Source organism: Hibiscus syriacus, unplaced genomic scaffold (genome assembly GCF_006381635.1).
Source record: "Hibiscus syriacus cultivar Baekdansim isolate YM2019G1 unplaced genomic scaffold, ASM638163v2 tig00010050_pilon, whole genome shotgun sequence".
Lineage (NCBI taxonomy): Eukaryota > Viridiplantae > Streptophyta > Magnoliopsida > Malvales > Malvaceae > Hibiscus > Hibiscus syriacus.
Genome location: NW_024062206.1, coordinates 98,009 through 119,302, shown reverse-complemented (window position 1 = coordinate 119,302; position 21,294 = coordinate 98,009). Strand labels below are relative to the sequence as shown.

At 37.8% G+C, this 21,294-nt stretch overlaps 1 protein-coding gene across 1 annotated transcript in view; it reads right to left on the bottom strand.

Moving 5' to 3' along the window:
• The window catches only part of LOC120203582 (flowering time control protein FCA-like), a 73,411-nt gene extending 53,064 nt beyond the window's left edge, over positions 1-20,347 (bottom strand). The window contains exons 1-3 of the mRNA XM_039203834.1: positions 20,220-20,347; positions 19,729-19,868; positions 19,458-19,495 (exon numbers count right to left, since the gene is read on the bottom strand). Of these exons, the coding sequence (XP_039059765.1) occupies positions 19,458-19,495; positions 19,729-19,868; positions 20,220-20,347 (306 nt within the window). The remainder of the gene's footprint in view (positions 1-19,457; positions 19,496-19,728; positions 19,869-20,219) is intronic.
• Positions 20,348-21,294: the final 947 nt, after the last annotated feature.

Here is a 21,294-nt window from a genome sequence, read left to right as displayed (position 1 = left end):
ACTCTTGCAACTATCAAATCAGAGACAACTTAATCAGTAGGTCCTTTTGTTATGTAAATGAATGTTGGCATGTAATCAAAGGTTCAAGTTGTGTATGCTCTGAGTATTTTGATAAACTTGTATTAACATATGTATATTATCATATTTTAATAATATAAGTTTAAAATGTTTTATCGTTTTTTTGAGAGTATTATTTTGTATAGTCAATGTGACATCCTGGACTCGTATCCGGGTCGGATATGGGTTGAGGGTGTTACACCCTGGCTTTATGAATAGATTGCATTCAAACCATGACATTGCTCAAACACTTGGACACTCGGTGTCTGCTTCACTGCTATTGTCAGGCCAAAGACTTTGTGATGAGACGAACCCTTCAGTTAACCTGATAAAAATGATTATAATATTAAGTTTTCCCTCTAAAGCAATTGGTTAAATGCCCCAACTTTATGGATTCGGCTAGCCAGACAATGGCAAATTAAATCATATTTATCTAAACAATAAATTTTCGGCAATGATGGACTAAGGGAGTTAAGGAACACCTGTTATAGTGAATTTCACACGAGCACTCAAGAATTTCATTCTTAGACCGATATTTTTACACTACCTTTGTTAGAGGAGCCTACGAATCTTGAACAAATGGAAGATTTCAGAGGACCAAAATAGAAGGTTTAGTAATTGATCATGCTGGTTGTGTCATTTTGTCCACATCCAATTAAAATGCCAAACCAAAAATGGGGCACGTTGCAATGAGCGAGAAATGACATTTTTTTATGGTTGAAACCTTAGAAAATATGAGGTCAACCTAAAGTCAACCCATCAATTTGAATATTTGTCAAAGAGTTATAACTCTGAAAGCATTAAAAGAGCTATTGATTCTTTTGATATTCTTTGAACTCATGTTTATGATTTGATTCGATTGCAAGCCTGAATTAAGGAACAATGTTTTATAGGATTATTCCCTCTTAAAATAAGAGAAAAGAAAAAATATTTTCAAAAAGAACAGTCTCAAATATGAAAAGCTGCAACTCGAGAAGAATGTGGGGCATGGTCGGTTACGAGTACAAGACCAGCGAACAAAAATAAGTCTCCATCCATGACTAATTCATATTACATGCATCTTAGACATACTTAAAAGCAACACATTTATCATTTTATTTAGCATACATAATTTTTTATAGCTTTTAGAGTCAAGTTTTGACTCCAAAATGGAAAATACTCGATTCAAAAGCACCTTCAACAAAAGACCTTCGAGTTCGATTACACTCAGCTCAAAGGCGCATCATTTGCTGTATAACTCAAGGCGAGAAGGGCTATCTGCCAACAAAAGACCTTCGAGTTTGATTACACTCAGCTCAAAGGCACATAATTTGCAGCATAACTCAAGACAAAAAAGGGTTATATGCCAACAAAATACCTTTGAGTTCGATTACACTTAGCTTAAAGGCACATCAATTGTAGTATAGCTCAAAGCAAGAAGGGTTATCTGCCATCATAAGACCTTCGAGTTCGATTACACTCAGCTCAAAGGCACATCATTTGCAGCATAACTCAAGGCAAAAAGGGTTATCTGCCAACAAAAGACCTTCGAGTTCGATTACACTCAACTCAAAGGCACATCATTTGCAGCATAGCTCAAGGTAAGAAGGGCTATCTGCCAACTAAAGACCTTCGAGTTCGATTACACTAAGCTCAAAGGCACATCAATTGCAGCATAGCTCAATGAAAGAAGGGTTATCTGCCAACAAAAGACCTTCGACTTCGATTACACTTAGCTCAAAGGCACATAATTTCTAGCATAACTTAAGGAAAGAAGGGTTATCTGCCAACAAAAGACCTTCGAGTTCGATTACACTCAGCTCAAAGGCACATCATTTGCAACATAGCTCAAGGCGAGAAGGGTTATCTTCCAACAAAAGACCTTCGAGTTCGATTACACTCAGCTAAAAGGCACATCATTTGCAACATAACTCAAGGCGAGATGGGTTATCTGCTAACAAAATACCTTTGAGTTCGATTACACTTAGCTCAAAGGCACATCATTTGTAGCATAGCTCAAGGCGAGAAGGGTTATCTGCCAACAAAAGACCTTCGAGTTCGATTATACTCAGCTCAAAGGCACATCATTTGCAGCATATCTCAAGGCTAGAAGGGTTATCTGCCAATAAAAGAACTTCGATTTCGATTACACTCAGCTCAAAGGCACATCAAATTTGTAGCATAGCTCAAGGCAAGAAGGGTTATCTGCCAACAAAAGATCTTCGAGTTCGATTACATTCAGCTCAAAGGCATATTAATTTTGCAGTATAACTCAAGGCGAGAAGGGTTATCTGTCAATAAAGACCTTCGAGTTCGATTCCATTTAGCTCAAGGGCATGTCAAATTTACAGCAAACTTAAGTCGAGAAAAGCTATCTATTAATAAAAGCTGTCGAGTTCGATTACATTCAGCTCGACGGCACATCAACCACATGGTAGCATCAAGAAACTATTTTCTGGTTGAAGCTGAAGTCTTTAAGTCAATAAGAAGATCTAGGGCAATTTCTCATCTCATTACAGGATAACTAAAGGCAAGAAGGGTTATCGGTTAATGAAAACTTTTTGAGTTCGGTTCCATTTAGCTCGATGACGTATCGACTACTTTCAGTCTAAAGTTTAAACCGAGGTCTTTAAGTCGAGAAGAATACTTGGGTTAGCTGTGTCTTAATGACAAGAAACTGTTTTCTAGCAGTATAGCTTAAGTCGAGAAAAACTATATGTCAACGATGATTTCTGAGTTCGATTTCGATGGCATATCAACCACATGGTGGAGTAAATGAACCATTTTTTCAACAAAGGTCTTTAAACCGAGAAGAAGATCGAAGGGAAACGATAAGCCACGTTCCGATTCAAATTCCGAACTACGGCTTCAATCTCATATCATTTTAAGATGGACTCGACTTCGCGACGGATGAGTCATCTGTAACTCAATTCGACAAGGAGTTATTCTTAATTGAAATATCATAGTCAATTTTTAACTCCACCGGACGAAAATTCGTGTCATTTATTTTTGTCCTATTTTTTCGTTCTATGAAAAATGACAAAGAGGGGCAGTTGTAGACATATAATTTCACATGTTCCAGCCGCTTCCAACAAACCGAATTCCTTTCACCTACCCCCCGTTTTTTCGACGAACATGACTCCAAGGCCGACAACAACCAAGTCATTGAGTCCAAGTGGGACTCTAACTCAAGACAAAAATATCATGTTTTTTCATTATAAATAACACAGAAAAAATACGAGAGGAGGACAGAGGTTACATACGAAATACAGGAGCAGGATTCGAAGGAAAATAAGAAAAAAAAGCTTTGAATAAGGAAAAACAGAAAAAATAAGAGATGAGAGTTTCATTTTTTTACCTTGGCCTTTCGAGGTTTGTTCGCGGAGGAAGAGGTCAACGTTTGCTGGGTTTTGAGTGTGGGGTGGCTACTAAGGCGGTGGCCGGTCATTCGACCTTTGAATTTCTTTCATCGACCGTCGCGAGACTCGTGAAAGGGGGCGAAAGGACGAGAAGAATAGGGGTTAGGGGTCTGGTAACCATCGGGCAGATAAAAAAAAGGAAAGCTTTTTTCATTTTGTTTTGCACGTGTTCTGGAAATGATAAGGGTGGGGTTATGTGTTTTTAATTTTTGGGTAAATTTGGCGCTAGGTCCCTAGTTTCCATGATGCTTCATGCTTTTGTCACCCACAATTATGGGTAAATCACACCCTTGGTCCCTGTAATTTGTAAGTTTTTTTTATTTCAACCATTGAATTTATTTTCCAGTACTTTAATTCGGATTTTGAATTTATTACTTTTGCATCTTGGTCCCTTATTTTTTACTTATTTATTTTTTGGTTTCTTTTTGTTAATATTTATTTTCATAATATTTTTTATTCTTTATATTTTTTGATATTTAACCCTTTTTTTTATTTTTTTTGTTTTATTCTTATTTTGGTTTTTTATTTTATTTTCATTATTATTACTATTTTTTATTAAATTTTATATATCTCTATTTTTTTTAGTTATTCATTTTTACTTTTTTCTTTCTTTAATTTTTATTCAATTCTTTTTTTCTTTTGACTTATTTATTTATTTTATTTTTTTTCTTTTTGATTTATTATTTTATTATTTTATTTATTATTATTATTATTATTATTTTTGTTCTTTGATCTGTTTAATATTTATTTATTTTTTATCTAACATTTTCTACTTTTTTTTAGAAGATTTCCAACCAATCAAAAGTAAGTAATTTGAATCGAGTTTTTTAAATTTTAATTTTAATTTTAATTTTTCGCAATTAAAGACGATCGGAAAATTAATTGGTACCGAAAGGGCAGTTCAAGAGTGCTAATCCTTCCTTGACCGTAACCAACTCCTGAACCCGGCGCCTTTCTTGTAAAATGCAGATCAGGTAAGATGGTGTCCGATCTACCTAAATATCGCTTTAAAATGATCGGTGGCGATTCTAACCATTTCATTCAAGTCGAAGCCCAACTCCGTGGCCAACCGAAAGACGGCCGCGACACCAACATAAAAGGATTGTTTCTCATCATCTTGATTTAAGTTAATAATCCATTTCAAAGGTTAAATTTTAGCTGAAAATGAGTTGTTTAGGAGTACTTTTGTGTTTCAAACAGAATTTTGGGCTAGAAAAACTTCAATAAGCATTCTTAAACGGCCTCTGAACCTAAAACCTCAAGGAATAACAACAATTCATTTACCACCTGGTCACTTGGTTCGTGCAATCAGATTAAGTTTGAATTAAATAGTTTGATTTTGGGTCGGTTAGTTTTGATTAATTTGGATCTTACCTATTCATTTTCAATTAAGTTAAAAGACGATATATCAAATTGTGCATAAACAGTAATCCTATTTTAATAGATATATCTTGAGACAAAAATTTATGAGGGCAATATTAAAGAACTCAAAAGAATTTGTGTATAAAAAATGCAATTCTTTGTTGTGTGTTGAAATCATAATGAAAAAAAGTAAAGCTTTAAACACTACAGAAGGAAAGACACTTGAGAAAAGTTAGGCCTAATCAACCTAGCTTAGATCAAGAGGTAAAAATTTAAGTTCATATAATTTTATGTAGGATTTTGAGGAGGATTATGAGGGGTTTGATGGAGGGATTTTGGGGAGGGGTGAGAAGGGAGATGATGAAGGTTTGGGATAAGGTGTCAATGAAATTTTTGAGAAGGGGAAAATGAATTGATTATGGTTGGAAAGAAGGGAAGGGGACTTGGATATGATGATTTGGAATTTGAGGTTTGTTTTAGGATTAAGATTTGAGAATGAAAAATTGAATGATTAAATTAAAAGATTTTAAATTTAATGACTAAAATAAATGTAAAAAGAAAGTTGAGTGATGAATCGAGTAATTTAGCCGTAGTACATAGAGGCTTGCCTCTGCAATCAAGCCATTAATTGAATGAAAATAGCGAACCCAGACGGTTTCTTCATCCTCTCAACAGTTTCGGTGGATGAAAACCCCAACAAATCATTCCCATCATTAAATAAGATTTGGAATTATGAAATCATGACAAATACCATAGAGCAGCAAGAAACAAGAGAAACTAAAGATAACGAATCATAAGCATGTGAAATTGAGATTGAAATAGCTAATTAAACTTATGGACGAAAGCATTTCGGGGTTTTGAATGAATCAAACCGTACATCCACAGAAAACGAAGAAGAAACATAGCATAGATAGCAAAGTTAAGGATTCCAAAACCGTGACGAAAGTCCACAACACGTCATCCACGATCGAAAAATCCTGCCACCTTAAGCTTAAATTCGACAAGTTGAAGTCCGGACACCGGAAAGCCCACGTCGGAGGGGTGAACTCGGAAGCCAGTCGCCATATCCGCCACATGATCTGCCTTCTCTACTTATAACTTACATGGGGGATTTGTTTTTCTTTTTTTGGTTATATTAATATACTTATATTTGGAAAGTTTCTAGCTTAATATTTAAGTTGTATTTAATACATTTTTTAAGTATGGATGGCACGGGTCGAGTTTTGGTCAATTCGAAAATTTTACACTCTTTATTCGATCTGATTTGACTTAAAAAATTATATACCTTCCACTCGACCCGAATCCGAACCGAAATTTTAACATAAAATCTGAACCCGACCCAATCCGACCCGAAATAATGATAAAAATATTATTTTTATTCAATAAAAATAGAGATTTAATTGAAAAAAAATAATACGTAGAGAGACATTATTGTAATTATCCTTAAATATATAAAGTAAAATTATTTTTTGGGTCGGATATTTTTTATTCTAAACCCTACCCGACCGAACCTATTTTTTTTTTTAAAAATCCAACCCGATCATGTCGGGTCAGGTCGAAACCTGTATAGTTTGGGTCTCATGCTATCCCTATTTTAAGTGGATATTTTTCTTTTTTTATTTAAAGGGCTTATTTAAATGGTGTACGCTAGATTTTTGTCAAAGTCCACGTGATACTGCAAGGATAAGATCCGAGTGCCCTTGAATTAGGGTTAATTAGGATTCTAGTCCTTAAAAATTTGTTAATCATTGGAAGTGGATTTTGTTTATTGTTACAAAGAGAATAAAAGAACTTGAAAAAGCATTCTAAATCCTCTAAGGAATGAAATTCCCCTCGCACCAGCGTCCAGGCAGTAAAGAGTCTCTTCAGGTGGTGAAATCAAAGATCACAAGTTCCTCATCGATGCTATAACCCATTTTCGAGAGAACATCGACATAAATATTTCCTTCATGAAGAATATGGTTAAAGTGCTTCCTAACTACGAGCTCTCAAATTTCGTATGTCTGCGATAATTGCCCTTATAAAGTGTATACTAACATCGCCAGCTTCTATAAGATGCAAAGTCACTCTAGCATCTAACTCACACACAACAACTTTATAGCTATAATCGTAACTAGGAATTTATTAGAAGTGGATTTTCAAATCAAGGAGTATAGGAATTAAAAGTGAAGGGGCTAAATTTCAAAATTTTGATGAGTTGAGGGATCGAAAGCAGAAATAGACTAAGTTGAGAAATAGCGGTGATAAAGACACAACGAGATGATCCGCACGTAAATAAACGTGAAATTACCGGGCATGGGTGTGACGAAGATATTTTAATTTTTTTTTTGAATTAATCAAGAATAAAGAAAAGGCAATATATGTTTTAACATATCTGGTTTAAGATCTATGAAATATTAAATTCACATTTAGCACAACATTAATGCTGAAATATTAAATTGAAATTTCCTTTAAAAAAGTCTAAGCACTTTTCAAAGTAATATTAAACTAAAGGTTTAAATCAAACCATCAAAATTTTGAAAATAAAACAATTAAGCCCCAATTTTTTACCAAATTAAATTATTTTACTAATAAATTAAATTAACCGAAGTTTTGAATTGAGAAATTGAATTAATTTTTATATCATAAACTTGTGTTACTTTAACTCTTTAAATTTAATGAATTGTAAGCTCAATTCATTCAGACTATTTATAAGATTTTTGAACGTGACGATAAGATTTATGAGTCGTCAATACTTTATGAGTATGATGATAAGAACTTCAAACATGGTGCTAGGTAGGCCTATAAACGAGCCGGACGAATACGAACGATTGTATGTTCATGTTCATTTGTTTAATTTTGATCGAACAAACGAACAACTAAACGAATGAAATTTAGTATTGAAAGCAGGCGTATGTCGTCAAAATTGGCTCCGGTGCACTATATGTGCATAACCTCTCGGAAAAACTGCATTGGAAAGGTCTTTAGATGATGTTTGGTCGTCATAGTGAAGAGGAGCAAAAACGGAAACGACTTGGCTTTGTAAGGTTTGCAAACAAAACAGAGGCACATAGAGCCTTGGAGAGTTTGGATGGCGTTTTCTTATATGGAAACAGAACTGATGTTTCTTTTGCAAAGTATAATGGCAGATCTACTTACTAGAAGAAAATATATCCAAAGGATATGGGGGCCGAATGCATCTTAATAGAGATAGGGGAAAAGAATTAGTTGACTCTTATTCTCATATGTAATGGGGTAAGGGGAGGTAAGATAGTAGGCTGCCCCCAACACCAGGTTGAGAGCAGTTTCCGTAGGAGACCTTCGAATTATGAAATGTCCTCCGTGGGACTCGATCCCACGACCCCAAGATTAAGAACCTTGTGCTCTACCAACTGAGTTGGATGATCATTTAAAAAGAGAGTGACAATCGGGTGAGAGGTGTAGATTATGTAGAAACTAGTTATCAAGTTCCGAATCGCACAAAAAGAATTATAAGCCATATTGAGGTTGACAAACTCGAAGGCCTTCAAAAATGTTTAACGGGGAAGATGACCAATGTGTGTAGTACAATACACGTACAGGACAAATTACATGCATATGGATTCGGTGATTTAGTGGTGAGAAGAATTTGCGGAAGATATTTTCTCATTGAAAGCCAAGATGCAGAATTGCTTAATTTCATGAAAAATCAGAGCTGATCGCACCTCAAGGATGTTTTTGAGGATATATTTCTTTGGTCAGAGAATGTTGTAGTTCCAGAGAGAATAGTGTGGATTGAAGTGTCAGGAATCCTAATCCATTGTTGGAATCGAGTTTCTTTTTGTAAAATAACAGAAGGGTGGGGCGTCTTGATAGCCTTAGGTGAAAATGCTTCTAAGCTTAAAAGCTTTGATAAACTGTCGATGCTTATATCCACTCCTCAGGTTGAGCATATAATGGAAAAAATCCGTTTTGATGTTGGAAATGAATACTTTGAAGTTAGAGTGTGGCAGACGGGTTTTTCAGAAGATAAAAAATCTTTGACAGATAGAATGGAGGTTAGGCTGGAAAAGAATCACTGAAAAACTTATTGGATATTGATAAACTTGGAGTTGATAAAGCTATAAATACTATCTACGTTGAAAAAGAAAAAGAAAGTCTTAATAACGTGTTTGATTTGTCAGAAAACACCTGACACCCAGGAGAAGAAGAGTTCCAAGGAGGGAGGCTATTAACATAACAAGTGGAACGTGAGTTGGCTAACGGGCTTGGTATAGAGCGAAATGATAATTAGAGGGGATATTAGAGGTCAGTGATAGCAGGCTGAAAGTTGGACTTTTAATTAGCACAAACATCGATCATGGCTAAATTTTGGATTGTGACATAGTAATTGATGGTTTGCCAAAAACCAATTAAGTCCATGGAACAGAATCTCAAGTGGTCGTTGGCATTAGCTTGAAGTCTCCAATTGGCATTCTGGCGCTAGAGGTTGATAACAATGGTTTACACTCTAACGTGGTGGGAGCCTTTAATGATCAGGCTGTTAACACATCTTTAGGTGACGAGAACTTCGAATATCAAAAGTCATGTGATCAGTTAGAAGTGGAAGGGTGTTGAAATTCAAAGCCACCGGCTGCTTTGAATAAATGGTGGCTTAGAATTAAAAACATGTGCTGCTAAATATTTTATTATTATTTTGTAATAGGTATAATTATAAAATTGAGTCATTGAACTTTAGGGTATTTTCAAAGATTAGTCTCTAAGTTTCAACTATAAATACCCTAGCTCATTTAGCTTTAAAATCATCCCAAAAATCATTTCTTTCTCCCAATACTAGAGAGTTTTCTTGTGAGTAGTGAGTGTTTTGTAAACACCTGTAAAATTTCTCTCTTAGTAAAAGATCTGCAGCAGTCCGGAGACGTAAGCAAAATTGGCTGAACTCCGTTATCAATTTCGGGTATTATTTTTCCGCTTTTATTTCGCATTCTCACTAATCTGGTTATAGGAAAATTACTTGTACTCGGTTTATTTCCTAACAACTGGTATCATGAGCTTTTGGTTGTGAATTTTGTCAATTTTTTCTGCGAGGTTACTATTCACGTGAATAGTGAATTTCGTGAATAGTGAAATTTTGTCGGCGATACGAATTTGTCGACGGAGGTGTTCAAATACACATCGGTTCACAGAAATTGTCAAAAACGATTCAAAGAAGCTAGATTCGAGTGGGAGCGATGGCTGCAGACGAAGGGAAGGTGAAAATTGAAAAATTCGATGGTGCGGACTTTGGATTTTGGAAGATGCAAATTGAAGATTTTCTATACCAGAAAAATCTATATCAACCCCTCTCAGGAAAACAACCAGAGGGCATGAAGAATGAAGACTGGGCTCTTCTCGACAGACAAGCCCTCGGAGTTATCCGACTGACGTTATCCCGCAATGTTGCTTTCAACATAGCAAAGGAAAAGACCACGGCGGGTCTTATGGCGGCTCTCTCCAGTATGTATGAGAAGCCATCGACCTCAAACAAAGTTCATTTGATGAGGCGATTATTCAATTTGCGGATGACGGAAGGGGCATCGGTGGCACAACACCTAAATGAACTCAACACAATCACAACCCAGTTGAGTTCAGTGGAAATTGAGTTCGATGATGAAGTTCGAGCTTTAATTCTCTTATCATCTCTACCAGACAGTTAGAATGCTACTGTTACAGCAGTCAGCAGCTCGTCGGGAAACAGCAAATTGAAATTCGACGATGTTCGGGATCTGGTATTGAGTGAAGAAATTCGACGGAGAGAATCAGGTGAAGCATCAACCTCCTCAGCCTTGCACACGGAGTCTAGAGGAAGAACTTCAGAAAGATATTCAAATCATGGCAGATCAAAATCCAGACGGGAAAAGTCCAAAACGGGAAAGAAAGATTTTACCTGTTATAATTGTGGCAAGAAAGGTCACTTTAAAAGAGATTGCCGAGCACTAAAGAAAGATACCGGTGCACAGGAATCTGCCAAAGTGACAGAGGAGACAGGTGATGCCATGATTCTAAGCATCAACAGTCCGATTGAATCATGGATCTTGGATTCAGGGGCATCTTTCCACTCTACCCCATGCCAAGAAATCATGGAGAACTATGTCAGTGGTGATTTTGGGAATGTTCATCTTGCTGATGATGAAACCTTGAAGATCGTCGGAAAAGGAGATATCCGACTAAAGCTGCCAAACCAGACCACCTGGAAGCTGACAGGAGTGAGACATATTCCTGGCCTCAAAAGAAATCTGATTTCTGTTGGACAGCTTGATGGAGAAGGATATAGTACAACCCTTTCAGGCTGTGAATGGAAGATTACCAAAGGAGCACTTGTCATTGCTCGTGGTAAGAAGACTGATACTCTCTATATAACCTCAAATTTAGAGAATATCATTGCAGTAGCAGATGCTGATGGAAAATCAAACCTATGGCACCAAAGGCTTGGTCATATGAGCGAGAAAGGAATGAAGATACTTCTGTCAAAAGGGAAGCTGCCGGATCTAAAGAATGTAGATCTCGGACTATGCGAGGATTGCATCTTTGGCAAACAAAAGAAAGTCAGTTTTGCAAAGATTGGCAAGACACCCAAGGCAGAAAGGTTAGAGTTGGTTGTATGGGGACCATCCTCAGTTCCATCTCTTGCAGGCTCACTATATTATGTCACCTTCATCGATGATTCAACAAGGAAGGTGTGGGTTTATTTTCTGAAGAAGAAATCAGAAGTCTTCGATATCTTTAGAAAATGGAAGGCCATGGTGGAAAATGAGACTGGTTTGAAAGTCAAGCGGTTGAGGTCTGACAATGGAGGAGAGTACAGAGACAATAGATTCAGAGATTTCTGCGCAAACAATGGGATCAAGATGGAGACAACAGTTCCCAAGACACCGCAACATAATGGTGTAGCAGAGCGCATGAACAGAACTCTGAATGAACGTGCCAAAAGTATGAGGATACATGCCGGCTTGCCCAAATTTCTATGGGCTGAAGCAATCAACACTGAAGCTTACTTGATCAACCGTGGGCCCTCAGTTCCTTTAGATGGAAGAATACCAGAGGAAGCTTGGAGCAAGAAAGAAATAAACCTTTCACACTTAAGAGTGTTTGGTTGTATTTCTTATGTACACATAAACTCTACTGAAAGAAGTAAACTTGATGCCAAGTCCAACAAATGCGTATTTGTTGGTTACGGTGGTGATGAGTTCGGTTACCGGTTTTGGGACTACGAAAATCGAAAGATCATCAAAAGCAGAGACGTCATTTTCAATGAAAATGTGATGTACAAAGACAGGTCAACCGCAGAATCAAGTAATACCGAAGCTGAAACAAAGGAATCTGCTGAGTTCGAGGAGATTTCTGGAAATAATGTTCAGATCAGTCCTGAAGCAGTTCAAGAGGAAGAACCAGGCACACCAGAACTGAGACGCTCCTCCAGAATTCCTAAACCAACCCAACGGTATTCGCCTTCTTTGCACTACTTGTTGCTGACTGACAATGGTGAACCAGAGTGCTATGATGAAGCGATACAGGTGGATGATTCAATCAAGTGGGAGTCTTCCATGAAAGATGAGATGGACTCGCTTATGTCAAATCAGACGTGGGAATTAGCTGAATTACCACCAGGCAAGAAAGCGCTCCATAACAAGTGAATTTACAGGATCAAAGAAGAGCACGATGGGAGAAAACGCTACAAAGCAAGATTGGTTGTCAAAGGCTTTCAGCAAAAAGAAGGTATTGACTACAATGAAATTTTCTCTCCAGTCGTGAAACTGTCTACAATCAGACTGGTGTTGAAAATTGTAGCTGCAGAGAATTTACATCTTGAGCAGTTAGATGTAAAGACAGCTTTCCTTCATGGTGATTTGGAGGAAGAAATCTATATGAGGCAACCAGAAGGCTTCATAGAAGCAGGCAGGAAAAACCTGGTATGCAGGTTGAAGAAGAGCTTGTATGGTTTAAAACAAGCTCCTAGACAGTGGTACAAGAAGTTTGATAGTTTCATGAGTAGCAGTGGTTTTACCAGATGCCAAGCAGATCATTGTTGCTACATCAAGAGGTTTGACAACAGCTTCATTATTTTATTATTGTACGTTGATGACATGCTCGTTGCAGGCTCAGATATGTAAGAGATTATAAACTTGAAGCAAAAATTGTCGAAGCAGTTTGCTATGAAAGATCTGGGCGCTGCAAAGCAGATTCTTGGGATGAGGATCAAGAGAGACACAAAGTCGGGGACTTTGATGTTATCACAGGCTGAGTACATCAACAAAGTACTCTCCAGGTTCAACATGCAAGATGCTAAACCAGTAAGTACACCTTTAGGTGTTCATTTCAGACTCTCCAAAGAACAGTCACCAAAGACGGAGGAAGAACGTGCACACATGGTGAAGGTACCGTATGCCTCAGCAATTGGAAGTCTGATGTATGCCATGGTTTGTACCAGACCATATATTGCTCAAGCAGTGGGAGCTGTTAGCAGGTACATGAATAAGCCAGTCAAAATACACTGGGAAGCAGTCAAATGGATCCTCAGATATCTGCGAGGTACCACAAACAAAGCACTTTGTTTCAAATGTGGAGATACGATACTGACAGGCTATGTAGATGCTGATTTAGCCGGAAATGTTGACATCAGAAGGAGCACTACAGGGTATGTCTATACTCTAGGAGGAACCGTAGTGAGTTGGGTTTCTCAACTACAGAAGATAGTTGCTCTCTCCACAACCGAAGCAGAATATGTCGCTGTTACGGAAGCCAGCAAGGAGATGGTCTGGCTCCAAAGTTTCTTGGAAGAGTTAGGCAAGAAACAAGAAAACAATGTCTTGTATTGCGACAGTCAAAGTGCTATCCATCTAGCGAAGAATCCATCTTTTCATTCCAGGATGAAGCACATACAATTGTGATATCATTTTATCCGGTCTCTTCTGGAAGATGGGATTTTGAAACTTGAAAAGATTAGTGGAGCTCAAAATCCGGCAGACACGTTGACAAAGACGGTGACCATGGACAAACTGAACTTCAGTTGGCATGCTAGAGTAATAAGACCAGAAATGCTGCTGCATTGATCGAGGTGTGAAGACAGATTAAAATCAGTCTTCAAGTGGGAGATTGTTGAAATTCAAAGCCACCGGCTGCTTTGAATAAATGGTGGCTTAGAATTAAAAACATGGGCTGCTAAATATTTTTTTATTATTTTGTAATAGGTATAATTATAAAATTGAGTCATTGAACTTTAGGGTATTTTCAAAGATTAGTCCCTAAGTTTCAACTATAAATACCCTAGCTCATTTAGCTTTAAAATCATCCCAAAAATCATTTCTTTCTCCCAATACTAGAGAGCTTTCTTGTGAGTAGTGAGTGTTTTGTAAACACCTGTAAAATTTCTCTCTTAGTAAAAGATCTGCAGCAGTCCAGAGACGTAAGCAAAATTGGCTGAACTCCGTTATCAATTTCGGGTATTATTTTTCCGCTTTTATTTCGTATTCTCACTAATCTGGTTATAGGAAAATTACTTGTACTCGGTTTATTTCCTAACAAAGGGGTTGTCGTCGCTCAAGAACCTAATCAGTTGGATGGGCTGGATGTTTCTCCATGCAACAGTTGAGCTCAGAAAGATGTTAGTCTTATGGGTCTTTCAAATATTGGACAAGAAGAGCGTGAAAATGTTTCAATTGTTGTTCATGTATTGAATATGAAGTTCTCAACTCAAATTCAATCAACGATGTGAATGAGCATGCGACAATTATGAGGAAGAAAAAATATAGGTCTATGCTAGACCTCCAAAACAAGGTACTATCGGAAACTAAAAAAAGAAAAGAGATCGTGCCTTAAGGAAATATAGAAGTAACGCTCGAGAGGTGAAAACCTTGAGTGAATGCACCAGTTCCCTGTCAGACTCAGATTTCAACCATAGGAAGAAAATGATTGTGAAAAATATCATCAAGTGTGGGAGTTTGCAAAGGAGCTAGGTTTTAGAGTTGGTGGCGATGAAGAGGATGTTGTGACCGAATTTGCAAGGTTAGATGGTTGGTAGATTTTAGCAACTTTGTTTCAATGGTGGTTATGTAAAAAAATAAGTTGTATTGTAATCTTCGGTCGCTCAAAAGTATGAAGGTGGTTATGTACGACACACAGTCAACCATTTAGAATGCCACACGGAACCACCAGAGTGGCTAACCCAATTTTTCCCTGCATTTTCAAAAGTTTTAAACAACCCATATTAAACAAATTTAAAAGAGGAAGATCCATACATAAAACATTGTTGAAATTTTGTATCAGAGAGCTCCCAACATATATATATATATATATATATCAAAATATACATACCAACTTTTCAAATGAGTTACGACTCGACTTTATAACAGGGTCTATAAATATGCATTCCCTTTAAGAAAACTTGAGACATACTCTACTATGCAGTTATCCTGGACTTTGGTCACTCAAAAACTCCTCGAGTGCTCCCCCTACTAATCTGCATAAGGAAACAAATTCCAAACGTTGAGCTAACTAGCCTAGTGTCACGCTAACAACTAAATCGTAATAAATGTGAATCAGTAAAATGCTCAAGCTATCAAGTCTAATGCATCAATGAGTATACTTGTATACTCACTCTCTACTCTATGGTAGACATCATGATGCATCTGAGGGTTTTGCATCATGGAGCTCACACACCTTCTAGTTTATCGAGGATGAAGCCCAAAATTCAACATCGGTCAACATCCTTAACTAACCCACCCCTTAAGAGTGTCAGGCCTTGGCCCTAGTTAGTCAGTTTAAAGTACTTTGAGCACTACCTAAGGATATACGAACTGATTCTATTCATCGATACTAATCTCATCTACTAAAGTAACTCGGGTGTCCTGATCGTTTCTTGAACATTCAAACAAGGCTAGTTTTATGTCACTCTAACTTATTTCGTTTCTAGTAAACTTGGACATTATTCTTGTTCTCACTTGTAGTCTTATTTGGGAGTAATTATAAAGCTTTTGGGAAACCTCATCTCTTTTGAAGTCTCTTGAAAATCATGCCAAAAACAAGCCTTGGTATTGATACCAAGCCTCTTTGTATCGATATTGTCCTTCGGGTATCATACTCCTATCAAGGTATTGATACTTACAACTAAATTATATTGATGTAATTAGAAGGTATCGATACTCCCTTGAGTATTGGTACAAAAAATGAACATTGAAAAATGAGTTTCGATACCCACCAGGTTGGTCTCGAAACCAAACCTTGAGTATTTATACCCTTTAAATGAGTATCGATACTCTTCTCAAAATTCACCCCGTTTTGTGCTTTTATTATGAACTATATTGATATTGTTCTTATAATATTGATACTCTTCCTCGAAAATACCTTAATTGGGCACGAATTGGCCACTCAAACTCCCCAATTTTACTACTTGAGGTTTCCCAATAGTTATTAATGTTTTATGTGATCATATGGATCATAAATAAGGACTTTGAGCATGCTAAAACATCAAATATGAAATCTATTATGAAATGCATCACTAAGATTCATAACTCAACTCTTTAGCTATGATACGTTTCTAATTACCCATTATTAATATGAGGAAGTTGTGAACGTGTTACCTAATTTCATTTATTGCAAAAACCTTCTCAAATCAACTAAGAGGCACATTTTCTTTCCACTTGCTTTAGAACTTTCTCCCACCTCTTTAACTAAACAAATGTAAGATAAGAAATTAGTAACTTGTCTAAGGCTTGAAATAGAGTTAAGAATACTCAATATAACCTAAATTTACTAAAAACAAGCTTGAATCCCTTGATTCCCTTAAACCTCTCTAAAACCCATTTTTGAAATATATGACCAAAACTTGAGACTAGGGGCTTGAATTGAAGATTGAGGGATGGAGTTAAGGTTCTTACCTTGGTTGATTCAAATTAGGCTTAGGATTTCAAAAGCTTCATTCTTTATGCTTACTCTTAGGAAGAAAAAAGAAAGAGAAAATAAGAGAAAAAATGGATGAGTATTTTGGGGTAATGGTTCACGTGAAATCCTTTAAATATAAAGGTTTTTATCCTTTAATTTAAGCAATGGGTAAACTGCACTTTTGGTCCCTTTCTTTTTAACCTATACTAAAATCATCACTTATCTTTAACTCTTGGGCCAAACTTAATCTCAATATCATTTTAAATTGGTCCAAACTGGTTTAGGAGGTCTAATAGGCTCGACTTATAGGTCTCAAGTTAACACGAACTACTGACTCGGAATTCGGGGCATTACATATTCTTAGTTAAAAGCCATAATAGGTGGACTAACTTAGGTGAGTTCTCGATCTCCATGGTTGCCTGGGTTATAGAGGTTTAAATTAGTTGGAAATCAATTGGATATTGATTACCAGTAGTAATTAAGGTCGGATGATAGGAGCTTATATGGGTATGCTTACAACATTTTTTGCGTGTCTGTTTTGAGTCTCTTGCAAGTTGGCATGAAAATTTTCATAGAAACAATGGTTGATTGTTTGGAATAAGGGAAGCGTTCAAGTTGAATTGATGTTGTCAGGGGTTATTGATAGGTTGCGGTTGAACCGTCTGTTTTGGTATACGTTCTGTTGTTAGCGACGTTGATTTTAGCTAAGTGTGCTATGGTCGTGCATTCATGGTAATAATTACGGTTAGTTCAAAATTATGTGCTCTAAAGCCTTTTTTGAAACTGAAACTAATTATTTGTCTATTAACCGTTTGATTCTATCGCTGACTGAGGTTAAAGTCTCAAATCTCGGGATTAAAAATCCAGCTTAATTTTTCATCAACTTCTCGAAGGACTTTTGGAGTTTCTTAGCGTTTTCCTTCTCAGATCTATCTTTATAGTTGTATATCGTGTAAATGAAAATATAACTGGTGACTTTTACTCCATTAACTGTATCTTCAGACTGAGAAAAGTTACAGCTGATGATTCATATTGACAATGGATCTTATCAAAACATGAAACACATCATGAATACCCACGAGCTAAACGACCAACACTATCTATCAGTCTAATGAATATATGATTAGCACTACCCTTCTGGCCTAAACACAATACCTTCTTTGACGATTTCTCTTTTGTTTTCTGGATAGAAAATACTCCATATTTTCTAAAATTTTTTTATGAAAAAATCTTTGACGCTTTAGATCTAAGGCTTATTTTCATTCTCTTGTCCCTCAGTTGTGTTCATTTACCTATGGGGTCTCCTTTGTTTTGTCCGAATGTTTTCTATACTATGTGAATTCATCTGTATTATTTTCTTTGTGTTGATTGGGTGGAATTATTTTATGTACCGCCATCCCATAAAGCAAGAGAAACGGTGGTTCCTTTTCCTTGCACTTCATGGGAAAGTGTCACGGAGCTAAACTTCTGCTAGTCGATTCGTGCAGTACTTAGATGATTTCCAGGTCGAAATGGCACCTAAGTCAACCTTATCCACGTCCTTGTGAGTCTCTAGCTCACTAAGCAATGAACAAACCCTCAAGGGTTAAACAATAATTCGGAAGTTAAACTCAATTAGGGCTAATCCAAGCCACCTGGGTTGAAGCGGATCTCCGAAGCACGAGCACTGTGGGAACTTTCTAAGTCACCAAGACTTGAATCACTTTGGCACTTTGAAAGAACTCGGAAAGGAACACTCTCGAAGCTATCTCAGCCCTCACGATCGGTAACACAAGCCACAAAGGCTTCAGCACAAAGGAGAACAAGCCGACAAGGCTAGAAAGCTAGCGAGCTAGAAAACTAGAAATGAAGAACTCAGAGAGAGTAAGAGTAAATGCCTGAGTTTTATTACTATGAAGAGAATGAATCTGAATTGAATGATTACAAATGAGGGGAGGAGCTCTCTATTTATAGTTGAGGCCCTCAAGATTCAACGGTCTAGATCAAAGTACACCAACGACTTACATTGAATCCTACCTTATCAAAAACTCTACCTCTAAGGTATTTGAATTCAAATAAAACATTATCCATAATTAAATCCTTAATATTGGATAATATTATCCTTTCTGGAATCTTTCAAGGAACGGGCCAGGTCTGATGGTTCTGGGCAAGCCCAACACTCTGTATTATTCTTCTACAGAAATCTGTGCGCACATGTCTCGATCCGAATCCACGAACCTTGATAAAATTACCCCCATCGAACATGTAACACTATCGTCGCTTCTCTCGGACGCCTTGGACGCTTCGGACTTGATCATTCATGAACTCGATCCTTTACGGACTCGTAAGCATTCTCCAAGAACCGGGCCAACTCATCATGCCCAATAAGCCCAAAGTCTGCGCAATAGAACCCTTCTTGTGAACCTTTGCACCAATGTCCATTGACCCAAAAGTTTAGTTCGTGATAATCTCCCCCACTTGATTTAGCGATGCCCTCGTCACTAGGTGAGAACACTTGGTCTTGATCACCTTGGACGCTTTAACAAACACCTTGGCTTCCTCGCCTTGGTTAACACCGTCATGTTTGTTCACTATCTAACACACCGTGGCATTCATCTCGAACGTAGGAAATCCATCATACCCGTTTGCATTCACCCAAACAAGGATATTTTTGATCAAACGGCAAAGACTTGGATACCCCGGCAACATACAACACGACAACTCAGATTCGTCGACTACACTCGCTTGTCCCTAAGAACTCTGAAAGTCTCATATGTTCCTTCTAACCTTTGACAGCACCGCAACAAGATGGTTAGGTCCTCGACCTAAACTCATCAACAATGGTGAATCAAACTCAACACTTGAAACTTGTTTGAGATGTCACTCGATTTCCCTCAGCACATTTACTCTATGTGTTAGCTCTTCTTACTTAATGAAGTATGGCACTCCACACACCAACACTTCTATCCAGAAGTCTGTTACTTCTACTCGCATCGGCACTTCCTCCCTTGAAGTCTGGTGCGACTTTCACCCTCTTACATGGGTGGTAAGTTCTCACCCATCATATCTCTAGAAGGCTTGGACTCCATCAACCACTTCTCGGTTGACTCTTCGATGGTAGTCCCTAAAACAATATTCCTCTCCCTTGAAACATAATCAACAAACTGAATGGTAGTCACGGTCTTAGTTGCTCCCTTACTGTCTCAAAACAAAGGCACAATACATTGCCGTCGGGAGTCCAAGATGCATATGACATCGACAAACGGAAAGACAAAAGCCTTCACACGGTCAAGGAAACCCAACCCGATGAAAAAATCGAAGTCATCCAATAGGATCACTCTAAAGTACTCATTGCCATTCTAGTCACCAATTTGTAACTCTATCTTCCTGACCACTCCAGTAATTGGAACCTCTTTAGAATTAACAGTCTTGATCGCCCCCTTCGATGGTTCAACTTTCAAACCAAGATTGTCGGTAACCTTTGAATAAATCAGTTGCCCCTGTGTCTACTAAACTCTCGATTGTCCTGCAACGTTGATGTTCACATACATCAACCCATTCTGCTTTCGGCCTCCACTTGCCTTGGCAGAACTCAAAATCATTGAGCCAAGTCTCACAGCCTCATTGACCCTGTCTTCACCTATGTCTTTGGGTAACTCGATCTTGGGCTTGTCCATCTTCTCGGATGACTCAGCTTTATCTAGGTAAGCTTGCAACTCTCATGGCCCCTTACTTCGGTCCCCCCTCCGTTTGCTTATCTCTTGCCCTCGGCTTAAGGCACATGTCAACTTTATTTATGCCAACATTACACATGTCTTCTCCAGACTTGTGTTCACCACTTGAATGATCAGTGCTCAAATTCTCATCATTCGAACAAACTCCACTTAAACAAGTATCACTAGAAGAGTTTTGCTCCTCATCAGTGGACCGACCTTCATCTCATATTCTTTTGCCACTACCCACAGCTTTCAGATTCGGCTTAGATGTCTTCTTGACTCCAAGTTCTATGATGGACTTGGTGACTATCAAGGCTTTAGACAACTCATTGATTCTCATTCTCTCCATCTTCTTCTTCGCCCATGGCTTCAATCTATCTGTGAATGTGAAGAATGCATCTTCCTCAATCAACTATGGGACTTTGAGCATGAGTTCCTTGAACTGACTCGTATACTCCTTCAACGCCCCATTATGTCTAAGACTCATCAACTTAGATCATGCTTCATTCTCGTCATGCACTGAGCTCAACTGCTCTTGAAACATCTTAGGTTTTTTTGGCCCTTTGCCAACTCTAGCTTCCACAACAACGACTACCTCCTCTGCATCATTGATATGCTCCTTGGCAACATTGGGTTTGGGTACCCCATTCTACTTCTGGTTTTGACTAACCTTGGAAGAAGTAAATATCATTGAACCAAGCTTGGTAGGCTTCCTACTCTCAGCCTCGTACCCACCCTTGGACTGCTTAATTCGGTTTGGATATTCTCGCACTATGTGTGGACCTTTGCACCGGAAACACTCCAGTTGCGCTTGGTTCTTTACCCTCGGCTTTCTTGCTTGGCCCTTGGCTTTTTCACCGAGCTTTACTTCGTTGGTGCAATCTCGTACCTTGTGTTGTCCACCATAC